Source organism: Mastacembelus armatus, chromosome 7, assembly GCF_900324485.2.
Source record: "Mastacembelus armatus chromosome 7, fMasArm1.2, whole genome shotgun sequence".
NCBI lineage: Eukaryota > Metazoa > Chordata > Actinopteri > Synbranchiformes > Mastacembelidae > Mastacembelus > Mastacembelus armatus.
Genome location: NC_046639.1, coordinates 19,866,688 through 19,880,090, shown reverse-complemented (window position 1 = coordinate 19,880,090; position 13,403 = coordinate 19,866,688). Strand labels below are relative to the sequence as shown.

Below are 13,403 nucleotides of genomic sequence, written 5' to 3'. Positions count from 1 at the left end.
AAAATTGGTGAGAAAGGTACTGATTGGCTAAAGTTTTCAAGATATTTTACGATAAAGACGTGTTACCAATTTCACACATGAAAATCATGAGGGGTCTGTCTGTAGAAATACTTGTATAATATTTCTTGGCTTCTCTGACCTCTCCATTCCTCACACTTCATAATTAAAATTAAATATAAGAGATTGTTGAAGGTAAAAAATCCCAATGTCCTTGGGTGTCGGTGTGTGATTTGATCAGATCTGATCCACACAGAACCTGGCAACAATCAACCCCACTGCTGTCTTCAGATCTGACTGAAAGGTTATTAAATCCAGAGACAAGCTGAGCAGCACAAACACTAACAATTGCTCCACCTTAAGCAGAAGTGCTTTACTGTTAAAAGTATTGTGTAAAGTACCCAAAACTGATGACACATTGATATTTTGCGAGACTTGATTTTGCATATTGAAAGCGTTTACTTCTACTTCAGTATCATTTTGAATGAGAGTGTTTTTCTTATTATTTTTAGATGATAAATTTGGAGAAATGCCTGTTGTTCCCAAATAACCAGCAGAGGGCAGCATGTAATTAAACACAGACGCTAGAGGGGGAAGAAGAAGAAAAGCGGAAGCGGGTGCTTTGTAAACATTTCAGTCGTCCGGGTAAAGATGCGAATAAAATCTCTTGTTTAAAGACTTTGTCGGTGATTATTTTACTTTACTGTCGCTTATTGTGTTAAGCAACCGGTGTAGTAAATGGTATTTTAGATAGCAAGAGAGCAAGGGTGACTGGTTTCAGCTTTGATTCAGAATTGTACGATAAAAGCCCCAATTATTCTTACCTGCTAGGTTCATGTGCTGTGCTACCTGGCTGCTGAGGCCCCCGGGGACTCTGCTCTTAGTGTAAGGCTTGTTGGGGCCACCATGCCTTACCTGGGCAGCGAGGACACCGTGAGGGAGCTGAGGAGAGCTCTGTCCAACCCCAACGTTCAGTCCGACCAGCTGCGCTACAGAAACACTGTCCTCAGGGTTCTCAGGTAGGTCCCCCCACTCCTTTTATTTTTTTCCTTATGTGTACATACTGGGCAACACGGTGGATTAATGGTTAGCACTGTTGACTCACAGCAGTGAGATTAGTGGTTAGTGCTGTTGACTCAGCAAGAAGGTTGTTGGTTTGAAACCCAATAGGGACCTTCCTGTGTGGAGTTTGCATGTTCTCCCTGTGCTTGTGTGGGTTTTCTCCAGGTACTCTGGTTTCCTCTGACAGTCCAAAAACATGTATGTCAGGTTGATTGGTGACGCTAAATTGTCCATAGGAGTGAGTGTGAGTGTGTGAGGTTGTTTGTCTCTATGTGGCCCTGTGATGGACTGGTGACCTGTCCAGGGTGGACCCCTGCCTTCCACCCAAAGAGAGCTGGGATAGGCTCCAGTAGATCCCTGTGACCCTAAAGAGGAATAAGCGGGTATAGATAATGGATGTGTAGATACTGTTATGATGAAGCCCAGTGAGAACCACTGTGCCATAGTCAGGTTATTTGTATGTGTAAACGTGCTTGGCAATAAAGACAATTCTGACTCCAAAGGCTCAACACAGGAAAGCTCAAGAGAAAAACAGCAAATACAAAATACAAAAAACCTCACATTTCAATAAAAACTCAAATTAGTTTGAGTGTCTTGGCTCTAGGAGTGCTAGTGCCTCTCTATCACTCAGCCCCATCACAGTCTGGACCGAAATATCTCAGCAACATTTACAGTTCCCAAAGGATGAATCCTAATTTCCTCTGTCACTCCCAGCAAGTCAGAGTTTTTACATGTCCAGAAATTTCCCCCCTAAAGCCTGGTCTACCCTGGTTATATTCCAGGTGAACCATTTCTGTGTGGAGGCCAGTGCTGTTCTTTTTCACACAAGTATCTAAAGAGATCTTGACTTCCAGGCTATTTTTCATCTTTAGGTGTTTTTCTAATAAAAGTGAAGTCTGGTTTCCTTCATCCTGGCAACCACACTCAGGCCCTGTCTGGGCTTCTTCATGGTCATAAAATGGAATACTTACATAGCAGTCTGTACTGTCTGTCTTTTCACATCACATTTTCTGTGTCTCTTTCCCTCTTTTCCCATGTTTTCTCACTGACCCCTTACTCTCTCCTTCTCTCTTTTTGTCTCCTTTCTTTTCCCTCTTCTTCCTTTTTCTATGCTCCATTCTGTTTCTCCTCCACTTCTGTCTCAGGGCAATGTCACAAGGTGTAGATGTATCAGGCCTGTTCAGTGAGATGGTAAAAGCCTGTGCCACAGTGGACATAGTCCAGAAGAAACTTGTGTATGTCTTCTTGTGTTCCTACGCTACTTTGAACCCAGAGTTATCTCTGCTGGTCATCAACACACTGAGGAAGGACTGTCAGGATCCAAACCCCATGGTCCGCAGCCTGGCCCTGAGGAACATGACCAACCTCAGGTGAGCTCCTGGACACATCAAGCTAAGTACAAGCTGTCACATCCGCCTGGGATTGCTGGAATAATTCAGTTTCTGACTGTGTCCCAGGTTGCCCAGTCTGGTGGAATATGTAGAGCAGCCTCTGACAGCAGGACTCAGGGACAGGGCAGCTTGCGTGCGACGAGTGGCTGTGCTCGGCTGGGCCAAACTGCACAATGTCCAGCCCGACTCTGAGATAGGTAGCGTGGGTGGATGGCTTTCTGCTTTTTATTCATTGTGATTACCTGTTGTGGAGTGATTTTGGGTTCTGACCTCACCTGGTTCTAAGGTTCATGGTTTCTACTTACTAGACAATAAAGCTATGTTTTATAGAATTAATTTGTTTTTATTGCAATATCGCAGTAGTTTGTATGAATAGAAACTGTTGCCTGCATCCAGTTAATCTACATGCCAGTCTGTATAAGGATGAATGTTTTGTTGAGCTTTTGTATGGACTAAAGCAATTTATGTTACAGCATTAGAGGGGATCTCTGCTGATTTTACACATTTGTAGAAACAGCTCAGTTATTCTTGATCCCTGTTTGTGTTCATGCTCTGAATTTGCATCCACAAGCTTTTTGTTTCTTCCAGATGGTGCAGTGGTGAATGAGCTGTACAGCCTGCTGAGGGACCCAGACCCCGTGGTGATGGTGAACTGCCTTCGAGCTCTGGAGGAGATCCTGAAGGAGGAGGGGGGAGTTGCTATTAACAAACCTATCAGCCATCACCTCCTCAACAGGTTGTTGAATAACTGGCAAATAAGGGAAGTTTATCTAGGTGTCAGTGTGCTTTTTTGCATGAGCCAAAACTTTAGCCATAGTAAGTTTTGCATATTATCTTTTATTCCTCCATCTGAACTGAGGAGAATAAAAATTTTCCTATTTTTAAATATTGTGGTAAAAATTACATTATGTCAACTGTGATCGGTGCCATGCGAGGGTCACAGAAAGTGTGCGTTTTGACATACATACATCCTGTTGTTCTTCCTCCTAATTTTGTGTCCAGTCAGTGTATAATCAGAGCCTTATTCTGCACTAGTGCACCTGGCTCTCCCTGTGTAATCAAATCAGCAGAGCCATATTGCTCCCCAGTGCTTCTTAATAGATTTCTTTCTAAGTCACTGTAACCAGGAAAGCTTCATGAGGGGTTATATTTCTTGGCTGACAGTGACCTTCCTACTTAAGGCTTATGCTCGGATGTGAGAGTGTAAGCAAAGAATTGTGTATTTCCCAAACAGTCAAATGATTCTTTTAAAGCAAATTGCCGGTGATATTTTTTTGTTTCCTATTCTACACAAATTTCATGGGAAAAAAAAAAAAAAAAAAAAAAAAGAGTAACACTTTTCAACTTCTTGGCCTGTGGAAGCCATTTTCCTGTGGGTTTGCTTCTTATACACAGAGCAACAGACTGAGTACATTCTGGTGGTTCCTCACATGTGTCTGTACTCCCAGGATGAAGGAGTGTGACGTTTGGGGACAATGCGACATACTGAGGATTCTACAGCGCTACCGGCCTCAGTCAGAGGACGAGCTCTTTGACATCCTGTCTCTGCTAGACACCTCCCTGGTCAGCCCCCACCCTCCAGTCATGGCTGCCACTCTCAGCCTCTTCCTCAGCCTCTGCTCTGTCCTGCCGGCTGTCAGCCTGGCGGCCCTGGAGCGTGTGCATGGGCCCCTGCTGGCTGCTTGTGGGAGCACGTCCAGAGAGATGAGGTTCACCGCCCTCTGCCACATTCAGGTCAGACTGCAAGGCTCCGAGCTTTTATGCCAACCTGCCAACTCACTGCATCCACTGTAAAACAATGGCATTCTCATTCTCATTCATTCTCAAAAACAGTGAAATGTTATTTTTGTATAGTGTTATACAGTAAAGTATATCTTTCTTAGTCCTGTGTGAATGTAAATGAAGTGTGCGTGTGTGAGTAGAGACGATACTTTGAATAAGGCAGAATTCAAATTCATTTCAAATCATTTTGGTCTGGAAAGGATAAGTTTGCATGAGCAAAGTTAATCATTTGTATGTCTGTGTGACATTGAGCTGTGGTAAAAGAAGCCCCGTATCATTGCCTGAACTGCTGCTTTCGTCAGAGTCGTGTGGACACATTTTTAGAGATAAAATGGATGTTTTTCCTCCTTGTAGTTGCTGTTGCGTTCCCTCCCTGGCCTGATGGGTGCGCACTACAAGCGCTTCTTCTGTGGCTATGCTGAGCCAGCTTACATCAAGCAAAGGAAGATGCAGGTGAAACTTGTTGGGCTCAAAGCTGCATTTTTTCAGAGAAACAGATCTTTACTGTGACCTCTTTCATTTTTTTCTTCTATGATATTCTATCCAGCTGCATATTTAGTGCACAGAGAAGATGCACAGGTCTCATTTGACACTCAATAACAAAATGAAGTTCACAAAATGTTGAACTATTCCTTTAATTTGTATTTTTAGCTATTTTTTACTGTTTTTTTAAGTTTAGGAGCCAGCCACTCCTCTGGTGTAACCAGACTTCAAGTTCTTATAGAAACGCTTGTAACAAGTCTGGGTAGTAAAGTGCAACCACAGCAAGCCTTACACTAAGTGCAAACAAATTGGCAGCAGCTTATACACTGACTGACACAATGAGACTAGAGACTTTAGAGACTTTAAAAATGTTCTGAAAGTGTGTGACAGATGAGCTTTAACCATACCAGTTGCTACAGTTCATACAGATCCATAACTGTTGCCCAGCATTGGCAGTAGAACTTCAGTGCTTTAACAATAGTAAAGGAAACTCTGTTGTGCAGGTGCTGGTGGAGCTGGTGAATGACGAGAATGTCGCCATGTTACTGGACGAGCTCAAAGGATACTGCACTGATGTCAACACTGACACTGCCCAGGCTGCAATCTCAGCTATAGGTAAACACACATTCACATTATTATAATTATTGTATGGCAATGTAATGCATGAACGTATGATTATTATCATATTCTTTTTATTTGATTTTATGTCCTTGTCATGATTTTACACTTTATTGCAAAAAATGTAGCTGTGAGTCAGACTGATAATCTGCAACTATGATAATACTCCCCGACTCTCGTCTCTCTGAATGGTGCATGCTTTTCTTTGACTCCACTTCCCTGTGATGCAAAGGTCAGCATTATCTCTGTCACACTGGTTGAACAGTAACTAGAGGATGTTACAGTGGGTACGGAAAGTATTCAGACCCCTTTGAATTTTTCACTCTTTGTGTCATTGCAGCCATTTGCCAAAATCAAAAAAGTTCATTTTATTTCTCATTAATGTACACTCAGCACCCCATCTTGACAGAAAAAAACAGAAATGTAGAAATTTTTGCAAATTTATTAAAAAAGAAAAACTGAAATATCACATGGTCATAAGTATTCAGACCCTGTGCTCAGTATTGAGTAGAAGCACCCTTTGGAGCTAGTACAGCCATGAGTCTTCTTGGGAATGATGCAACAAGTTTTTCACACCTGGATTTTGGGATCCTCTGCCATTCTTCCTTGCAGATCCTCTCCAGTTCTATCAGGTTCTGTCAGGTGAACGTTGGTGGACAGCCATTTTCAGGTCTCTCCAGAGATACTCAATTGGGTTTAGGTCAGGGCTCTGGCTGGGCCAGTCAAGAACGGTCACAGAGTTGTTCCGAAGCCACTCCTTTGTTATTTTAGCTGTGTGCTTAGGGTCATTGTCCTGTTGAAAGGTGAACCTTCGGCCCAGTCTGAGGTCCTGAGCACTCTGGAAGAGATTTTCTTCCAGGATATCTCTGTACTTGGCCGCATTCATCTTTCCTTCAATTGCAACCAGTCGTCCTGTCCCTGCAGCTGAAAAACACCCCCACAACATGATGCTCCCACCACCATGTTTCACTGTAGGGATTGTATTGGGCAGGTGATGAGCAGTGCCTGGTTTTCTCCACACATACCGCTTAGAATTAACGTCAAAAAGTTCAATCTTGGTCTCATCAGACCAGAGAATCTTATTTCTCATAGTCTGGGAGTCCTTCATGTGTTTTTTGGCAAACTCTATGCAGGCTTTCATGTGTCTTGCACTGAGGAGAGGCTTCCGTCGGGCCACTCTGCCATAAAGCCCCGACTGGTGGAGGGCTGCAGTGATAGTTGACTTTGTGGAACTTTCTCCCATCTCCCTACTGCATCTCTGGAGCTCAGCCACAGTGATCTTTGGGTTCTTCTTTACCTCTCTCACCAAGGCTCTTCTCCCACGATTGCTCAGTTTGGCTGGAAGGCCAGGTCTAGGAAGAGTTCTGGTCGTCCCAAACTTTTTCCATTTGAGGATCATGGAGGCCACTGTGCTCTTAGGAACCTTGAGTGCTGCAGAAATTCTTTTGTAACCTTGGCCAGATCTGTGCCTTGCCACAATTCTGTCTCTGAGCTCCTTGGGCAGTTCCTTCGACCTCATGATTCTCATTTGCTCTGACATGCACTGTGAGCTGTAAGGTCTTATATAGACAGGCGTGTGTCTTTTCTAATCAAGTCCAATCAGTTTAATTAAACACAGCTGGACTCCAATGAAGGAGCAGAACCATCTCAAGGAGGATCAGAAGAAATAGACAGCATGTGAGTTAAATAGGAGTGTCACTGCAAAGGGTCTGAATACTTATGACCATGTGATATTTCAGTTTTTCTTTTTTAATAAATTTGCAAAAATTTCTACATTTCTGTTTTTTTCTGTCAAGATGGGGTGCTGAGTGTACATTAATGAGAAATAAAAGGAATTTTTTTGATTTTGGCAAATGGCTGCAATGACACAAAGTGAAAAATTTAAAGGGGTCTGAATACTTTCCGTACTCACTGTAATGTGACATACTGAGGATCCTATCCTAGAGGCAGGATATGGAAATGTGTTGCATTTGGGATGCTTGAGAAATTTAGTAAAGTCCCATCACATGATGTTGTGAGTGTTCATTTTGCTCTGGTTAAAGCTGTGCTTCCTAATTTGGCTTTCTGTATTTGATCAGCATGATGTTTCTCATGTTATCCTGTGTGGATTGGGTGCAGGGCGAATTGGGCGGAGCTACAGCGACAAATGCCTGGAGATCCTTACTGGACTGCTCGGGCTCAAACAGGAGCACATCACCTCTGGTAAAACCTCTTTCCCCCTCTTTAAGCTGTCACTGTGCAGCTGTAATGTCAGATAATAGACTTATCTTATCACCCACCCCTCTCTCTCTCTCCTCACCTCCCTCCACTGCCACTGCTCAGCGGTGGTGCAGACAATGCGTGACCTGGTCTGGGTGTGTCCTCAGTGTAACGACACTGTGTGTTTGGCTCTCGAAGGCTGTGAGGAGACACTGCAGGATAGTCAGGTCAGACCCACATCCACACAGAGCCGGGATGTGAAAATGTCACAGATCAAAGTCGTAAAATATTCACATCCTTGACGTACATGAAAGTAGTACCAACATCATGTGAAATATTCTATAACACGTAAAAGCAAACAAAGATTAACTTGGTGAAAATACACAAGTATCAACAAAATATCTACAAATCAGCAAAATGGTTATTTCTACAGTGATATTATATTCTATATATTAAAGTTTAAAGCCCCTGAAAATTTATTCTCTTAATCAGTTTCTGTAATGAATTATGGACTCTATACATCCAGTTTTTTGGGTTATTTCAGTCTGTGGTGCTTTGCTTGTGTCCCTTTGTTTCTGCCTTGAAGTGAATGGGGCTCAGCTTGCAGACTGTAGAGGTTTTACTATTCTCTGATGTTCTTCTAAGGGTAGATTAGAAAACAAACAGCAAAACTGACTCATTTATGCTATAGTTCATTCTTATGTGCCTAATCGTCTTCAATTCATCAACTTCATCAATTTCTCCACAGTAACCTTTTATAAAAAGCTTTGTTTTGCATTCTGGGATGTATGAAATGCAGTGCAGCAAAGAAAATAAAGCCGAATTAAATGGAAATACTTGGGTACAAATACAGGAAAGGTGTAGCAGCTGTACAGAGGGCTATCTTTTAACAGCACAGCCCAGGCCTCCACCCTGCTGTGCTGAATTCCTGTCAGTGCCAAAACTCCTGCTCTGCTGCTGTTTCCCTGTAAATGGAAAATCTTCTCCACGTCTTTGTTGATGTATGAATGCACTACTTTGCATTTGGTTTAACTTTACGAACATCCCTATACATTTTAATAAACAAAACACAGAGAAACCAGGCAAGGGTCTGCTGAACAGCTGTCATTTGTGCTGCTGCTTAACTGTACTGAACCACACAGATTCACTGTTATTGAGTATAGCCTCACTATTATACATGCACATTGTCCTTGTCCTCAATTAGGGCAGACAGGCCTTGCTGTGGTTGCTGGGCGTGTATGGGGAGCGCGTCTCCAGTGCCCCCTACACTCTGGAGGGGTTCATTGACCGAGTGAGGAGCGAGGCCTCGCTGGGAGTCAAGATGGAGCTGTTGACGGCCACCATGAGACTGTTTTTGTGTCGGCCTGCTGAAACACAAGACATGCTTGGAAGACTGCTGCACTACTGCATAGGTCTGTGTGTGCATGTGTGTGTTAAAAAACAAAGAGGGAGAGAGAAGGAGAAGTCATTGTTTACATGCTTGTGTTTTCCAGAGGAGGAGTCAAACATGTGCATACGTGACCAAGCACTGCTCTACTACCGCCTGTTGCATTGTGGGATAGATGAGACACGAAAAGTCCTCCAGGGTCGAAGGTCAGACCCTTCCCTCGGTGTTCTGATTGGCCGCTCTGCAGAGCCCATTAGCCAGTGGGCACACAGCTTTAACACTCTGGAGCCTTTGAGGGAGGGCGCCATAGAGACAGAGTCTGCAAGCAGAGGAAGCCCTGAACATGTGACCTTTAACCCCAAGCCTAACACTAATCTCACAGATACACTGAGCTGTAGCCCCACTGAGAAGCTTTCTTCAGGTGAGTGACAGCGTTACTAGAGTATACAGTGGCCAGGCTGTAAAACCTTCACTAAATGTGTTTCTCAGAGGAAGAAAATGAAAATAAACAGATCAGATATTTTCTTCAGAGCCCTTTAAATGAGGTTGAATGGGATGTCCAGTTTTTCTAGTGTCATCATAGGTGACACATTCTCCACTTTTTCTTGCTAACTGGTCTATTAGTGAGTAAATATGTCAGACAGTTATTGGCCACACAGTTGTTTTCAAGACAACTGGAGGGGAAGGGCAGGAAGGTTCACTGCCAGGACTCATGTGGTTTGGTTAAAGACAACGTGACTTTCTGGTTGAGTGACTATCATCTGGTTGAGTGGTTGAGTGGTTGAGTGACTATCAACACAGAAAGTTACGTTGTTACTATCCTGTCCTGTCCTGTCCTGCCCTGTCCTGAAAGTCCTGTTACTATCTGGTAAAAACAGGAACTTCAGAACTCATGATGAAGAAAAGCTGTCATAGTAAAAGTGATTAACTTCTATGCCAAAGTATGCCAAAGATTAAATAACCACTGGGTTCACCAACAACCAACCAACTTTTTCTATTTCTGTTAACATTGTTATGGACACATCTCACCTGAATAAATTTTACTGGAAAAAAAACCAACAGGGTAGCGTGGTATGCTCATTGTGAGCATCACTTTGGGTCTCTACATCTCCATCGCTATAGTGTGAGCAGTGAGGTCAATCATTCATGACAATATTCTCTGGTGAGGGACAAATTCAAAGAGCATGAGAAGCCTGTGTTTTTCTTCCTTATGAGCCCACAGCTGCACTTTCATCTACAAATCTGAGGAAAGCTGAGCGCTCACACTGAGGAGTGTTTCTAATATTTTGGCCCCATCATGTGTAAATGGGTAGGACAAAAACGACTATATAATATAGTTTACAGCTTCAACTCCACAATTAACTGACCTCAGAACAGTAATAAACATAGAAAGGAAACATTATAAACTTGGTAAAGGTAGAATTTACATCAGACCTGTTGCATTAAACACCAGTAGATTGTGTAGGTATACCTAATAAAGTAGCCACTGTATGCACAATGTGCAGTGCTGTAATTCTTATGTTGTTGTAGGATTTTCAGTCTTTTAGACAGATGCTCGCTGACTGTCCAGACTTGAAACACAATTTGATTGTCTGTCTGCTCTGTCAAAGCTGTTTAACACAGAGTTGCACTGATTCTTTGACATTTAAACAAGTTGTTGGTATTTCTGGTATTTCTCTGCCAAATCTCTGGAATTTCTTTGTGCTCATGGGTACAGAACCAGCATCAAAAGAATTATAGCTACAGACCCATTAAAGCTTCCAGACAACAATTATTCTAGTATAATGAAATCATAACCGTAGTACCTGGTACATCATCTCATCAGACAGAAAAGCTTGTAGGGACTCATCCAGTCCTGAACTGCTTGTATAATTGCTTGCAAATATGCTTTTACTCTATGCAGGATAAAGTCTGTGAATGGCTATGACAGATTTGCGAAAAGAAAGAAAAAATATAAACATGATTTTTCACACAGTTGCTCTGTCTGCCTTTACTGTGATCTTATCCTCCGTCTGTCCACCATTTCCTACACTGTCACTGCATCTTTCCCCTGTTGGCCTACAGGCTCCAGTGCTGATGCTTCCACTGTCATGGCCCCCCTCAGTTTGTCTGTCTCACCGACTCTCAGCCCAGAGGAGTTTGAGTGTCTGTGGCTGCAGATAAGGACTTTGCATGCTGAGCAAAGTAAGTAAATGGAAGGATGTTATAACAGTAATAAATAATGAGTTTGTGTGTAGTGCACAACTGCTGATTTCTGTGGGGCCTCTGTGTCATGAATCTGTGCCTCAGTGGACATTCTCAGCATTTTCTGACATTTAAAAGGCTCTTGTGTTGACAATGCTCCTTGTCTCATTGTGGCCAGGTGCTGAGACGGTGACGGAGGGGGATTATGTGTGCATGGTCCACTGTCCGGCGATACCGCACTGTTCCCCACAAAGCCTTCAGGCGGCCATGCAGCTGGTCAATATCCAGACAGTGGCCTTCACACCACCACACACACTCCCTTGGAGGGTCTACCTGTACACACACACCCAGTGCATACGCTCTGTTGACACACCCCACAGTACGCTCATACTGGGGGAGCTACTGTACACTGGGGAGGCACATCAGAAAGTCAGAGTAAAGAAAGGCATGGGTGATGGAGAAGTGGTGGAGGAAGGCAGGGAGGGTGAGGAGGTGAAAGAGGGAGCGGAAGCCACAGCTGAGGTGCTGAGCAGGACGGAAAGGGTGAGAGGAGACGGAGAAGAGGAGGGAGTTCGAGTGACTCTGAAACAGCAACCAAGAGATGACAATGCTTTAAAGGGGTTTCTCGCTATCCTCACCACTGTTCTGCACACATTGTCCTCAGACACAGCTTAAATAGGCTTTCCACACACACACACACAAACACACATCACTGCATGTACTCTAAGTCCTTCCAATGATGTTCACAGGCCACACTCACCATTACTGCAAACAGCCCCTTGGAGGTGGGAGCAAAGGCAAGTCCCCTTACTTTGCAAAATCCTCTGTTTGTGTTGTCAGACTGACTGTTTGGATGAGTGGGTTTGGCAGACTACACTTCACTTTCCATGAAGTGACATCTGAAATGAACTGAAGTGTGTGTGAACTGAAGAAGAGTGCAGTCTTCAAATAATTAAAATGTGTGTTAACAAGGAAGCATTCAGTAATGAAATAAGCTTCAGCTTCAGGCTGTTAATCTCCTCAATTTGCTGTTTTGTCAGTCTTGCTGTAATAAGATTAAAAAGTTCAGGTTATGTCCTTTTTTGCCTGATGGGGGGCACTATGGAGCTCTAGTCCCACTGCACCAAAACCAACAATCTTTTTATAATGGGCACTGAAGAACACATGATTTAATGGAGAAGAAAAGTGGGGGTGGGGGTCTCCTTCCTTTATGGCATGCAGTGCAAGGCAGGAACCTGAAACTAAAAGGCAGTGGGGGCTCCACCTCTAAATTTAACCATGGTCTTTGTGTACATTGCAGGCTATCATGACAACAGCTGGCTCAAAAAGGAAACACAAACACACAACCTGACTGAAAATAGGCTTTCCACACACACACACACACACACACATACATACAAACACACATCACTCAATGATGCCTCTTGTACATCGTCTTATTATCTTTTGGGCGAAGCCTGTCATTTTCGGTTAAAAAAAAACTTGCTGGTTCAATAAAAGTAACTTTAAGTCAGAATTTGCCAGGGGTATGAATAATTTCGGGCTTGACTGTACATATATATAAGTAACACTTTGGTGCAGCATTTTAACTTGTAATTCTGAACTATTCAGAGCCTTAGATAGAAGTAGCAATACTACACTGTGAAAATACTGCATGACAAGTAGAAGTCCTGTAATCAAATCCTACTTAAGTAAAAGTATCATCAGCAAAATGTATCAAAAGTAATCAGTATGCAGGAAAACAATGTTTTGGGATGAATGCTTCAACATGCACTGTATATATTGAACTTTACTGTTGTAGCTTTTAAAGACTGGACCAGTTTTCACCAGACAGGAACTGGCTAAAATTGTTATTTAAAAAGTAACTCCAGCTGTCAGACAGATGTAGTATAACACTAAATATTTGCATCTTGAATGTAGTGTAGAAGTATGAAGTGTCATAAAATAAAAATACTTATTTGCATTTGTCAGAGTCAAACCTTGTACTTTTTCTTGCTCTACATTTATCTGCTAACTTTAGTTCCTTTTCAGAATCAGATGAATCAAACAAAATACAGTCTAATCATCAAACTTTATTGATCCCTGGTGGGAAATTCCCAAACTACCCAGCAGTACTTCAAATTAGAAGTATATAAGGTAGTTAACATTAGCTCCACCTTTACCAGCTGCATCATTAAAGTGATGAACACAATAATGCATCAATAATTAGAATCCAATAATATCAGATACATTCATGAGAGATGGGCCATTCTGCACAATGACTACTTTCACTTTGGATACTCTACGTGTAGTAAAACACA

At 42.7% G+C, this 13,403-nt stretch overlaps 1 protein-coding gene across 2 annotated transcripts; it reads left to right on the top strand.

Moving 5' to 3' along the window:
- Nucleotides 1–598: 598 nt before the first annotated feature.
- Nucleotides 599–13,066, top strand: ap4b1 (adaptor related protein complex 4 subunit beta 1). 2 transcript variants are annotated; one of them, XM_026333425.1, is made up of 14 exons: nt 599–642; nt 829–1,016; nt 2,205–2,429; nt 2,517–2,647; nt 3,039–3,186; nt 3,899–4,184; nt 4,587–4,685; nt 5,219–5,330; nt 7,452–7,535; nt 7,656–7,759; nt 8,737–8,944; nt 9,026–9,340; nt 10,984–11,103; nt 11,282–13,066. In XM_026333425.1, exons 2-14 carry the CDS (start codon nt 904–906, stop codon nt 11,776–11,778), a joined length of 2,442 nt encoding a protein of 813 aa, XP_026189210.1. In that variant the 5' UTR covers nt 599–642; nt 829–903; the 3' UTR covers nt 11,779–13,066. The 2 variants fall into 2 exon arrangements, with proteins under 2 accessions (XP_026189210.1, XP_026189211.1); XM_026333426.1 differs by having other exon boundaries at nt 607–683.
- The last annotated feature ends 337 nt before the right edge of the window (nt 13,067–13,403 follow it).

Excerpts from the sequence above, each read along its gene's own strand:
- ap4b1 (XM_026333425.1), top strand. The coding sequence starts at position 904 with ATGCCTTACCTGGGCAGCGAGGACACCGTGAGGGAGCTGAGGAGAGCT. Across the intron at positions 5,331-7,451 it reads GGCTGCAATCTCAGCTATAG|GGCGAATTGGGCGGAGCTAC; the intron begins GTAAACACACAT and ends GATTGGGTGCAG. Across the intron at positions 11,104-11,281 it reads GACTTTGCATGCTGAGCAAA|GTGCTGAGACGGTGACGGAG; the intron begins GTAAGTAAATGG and ends CATTGTGGCCAG.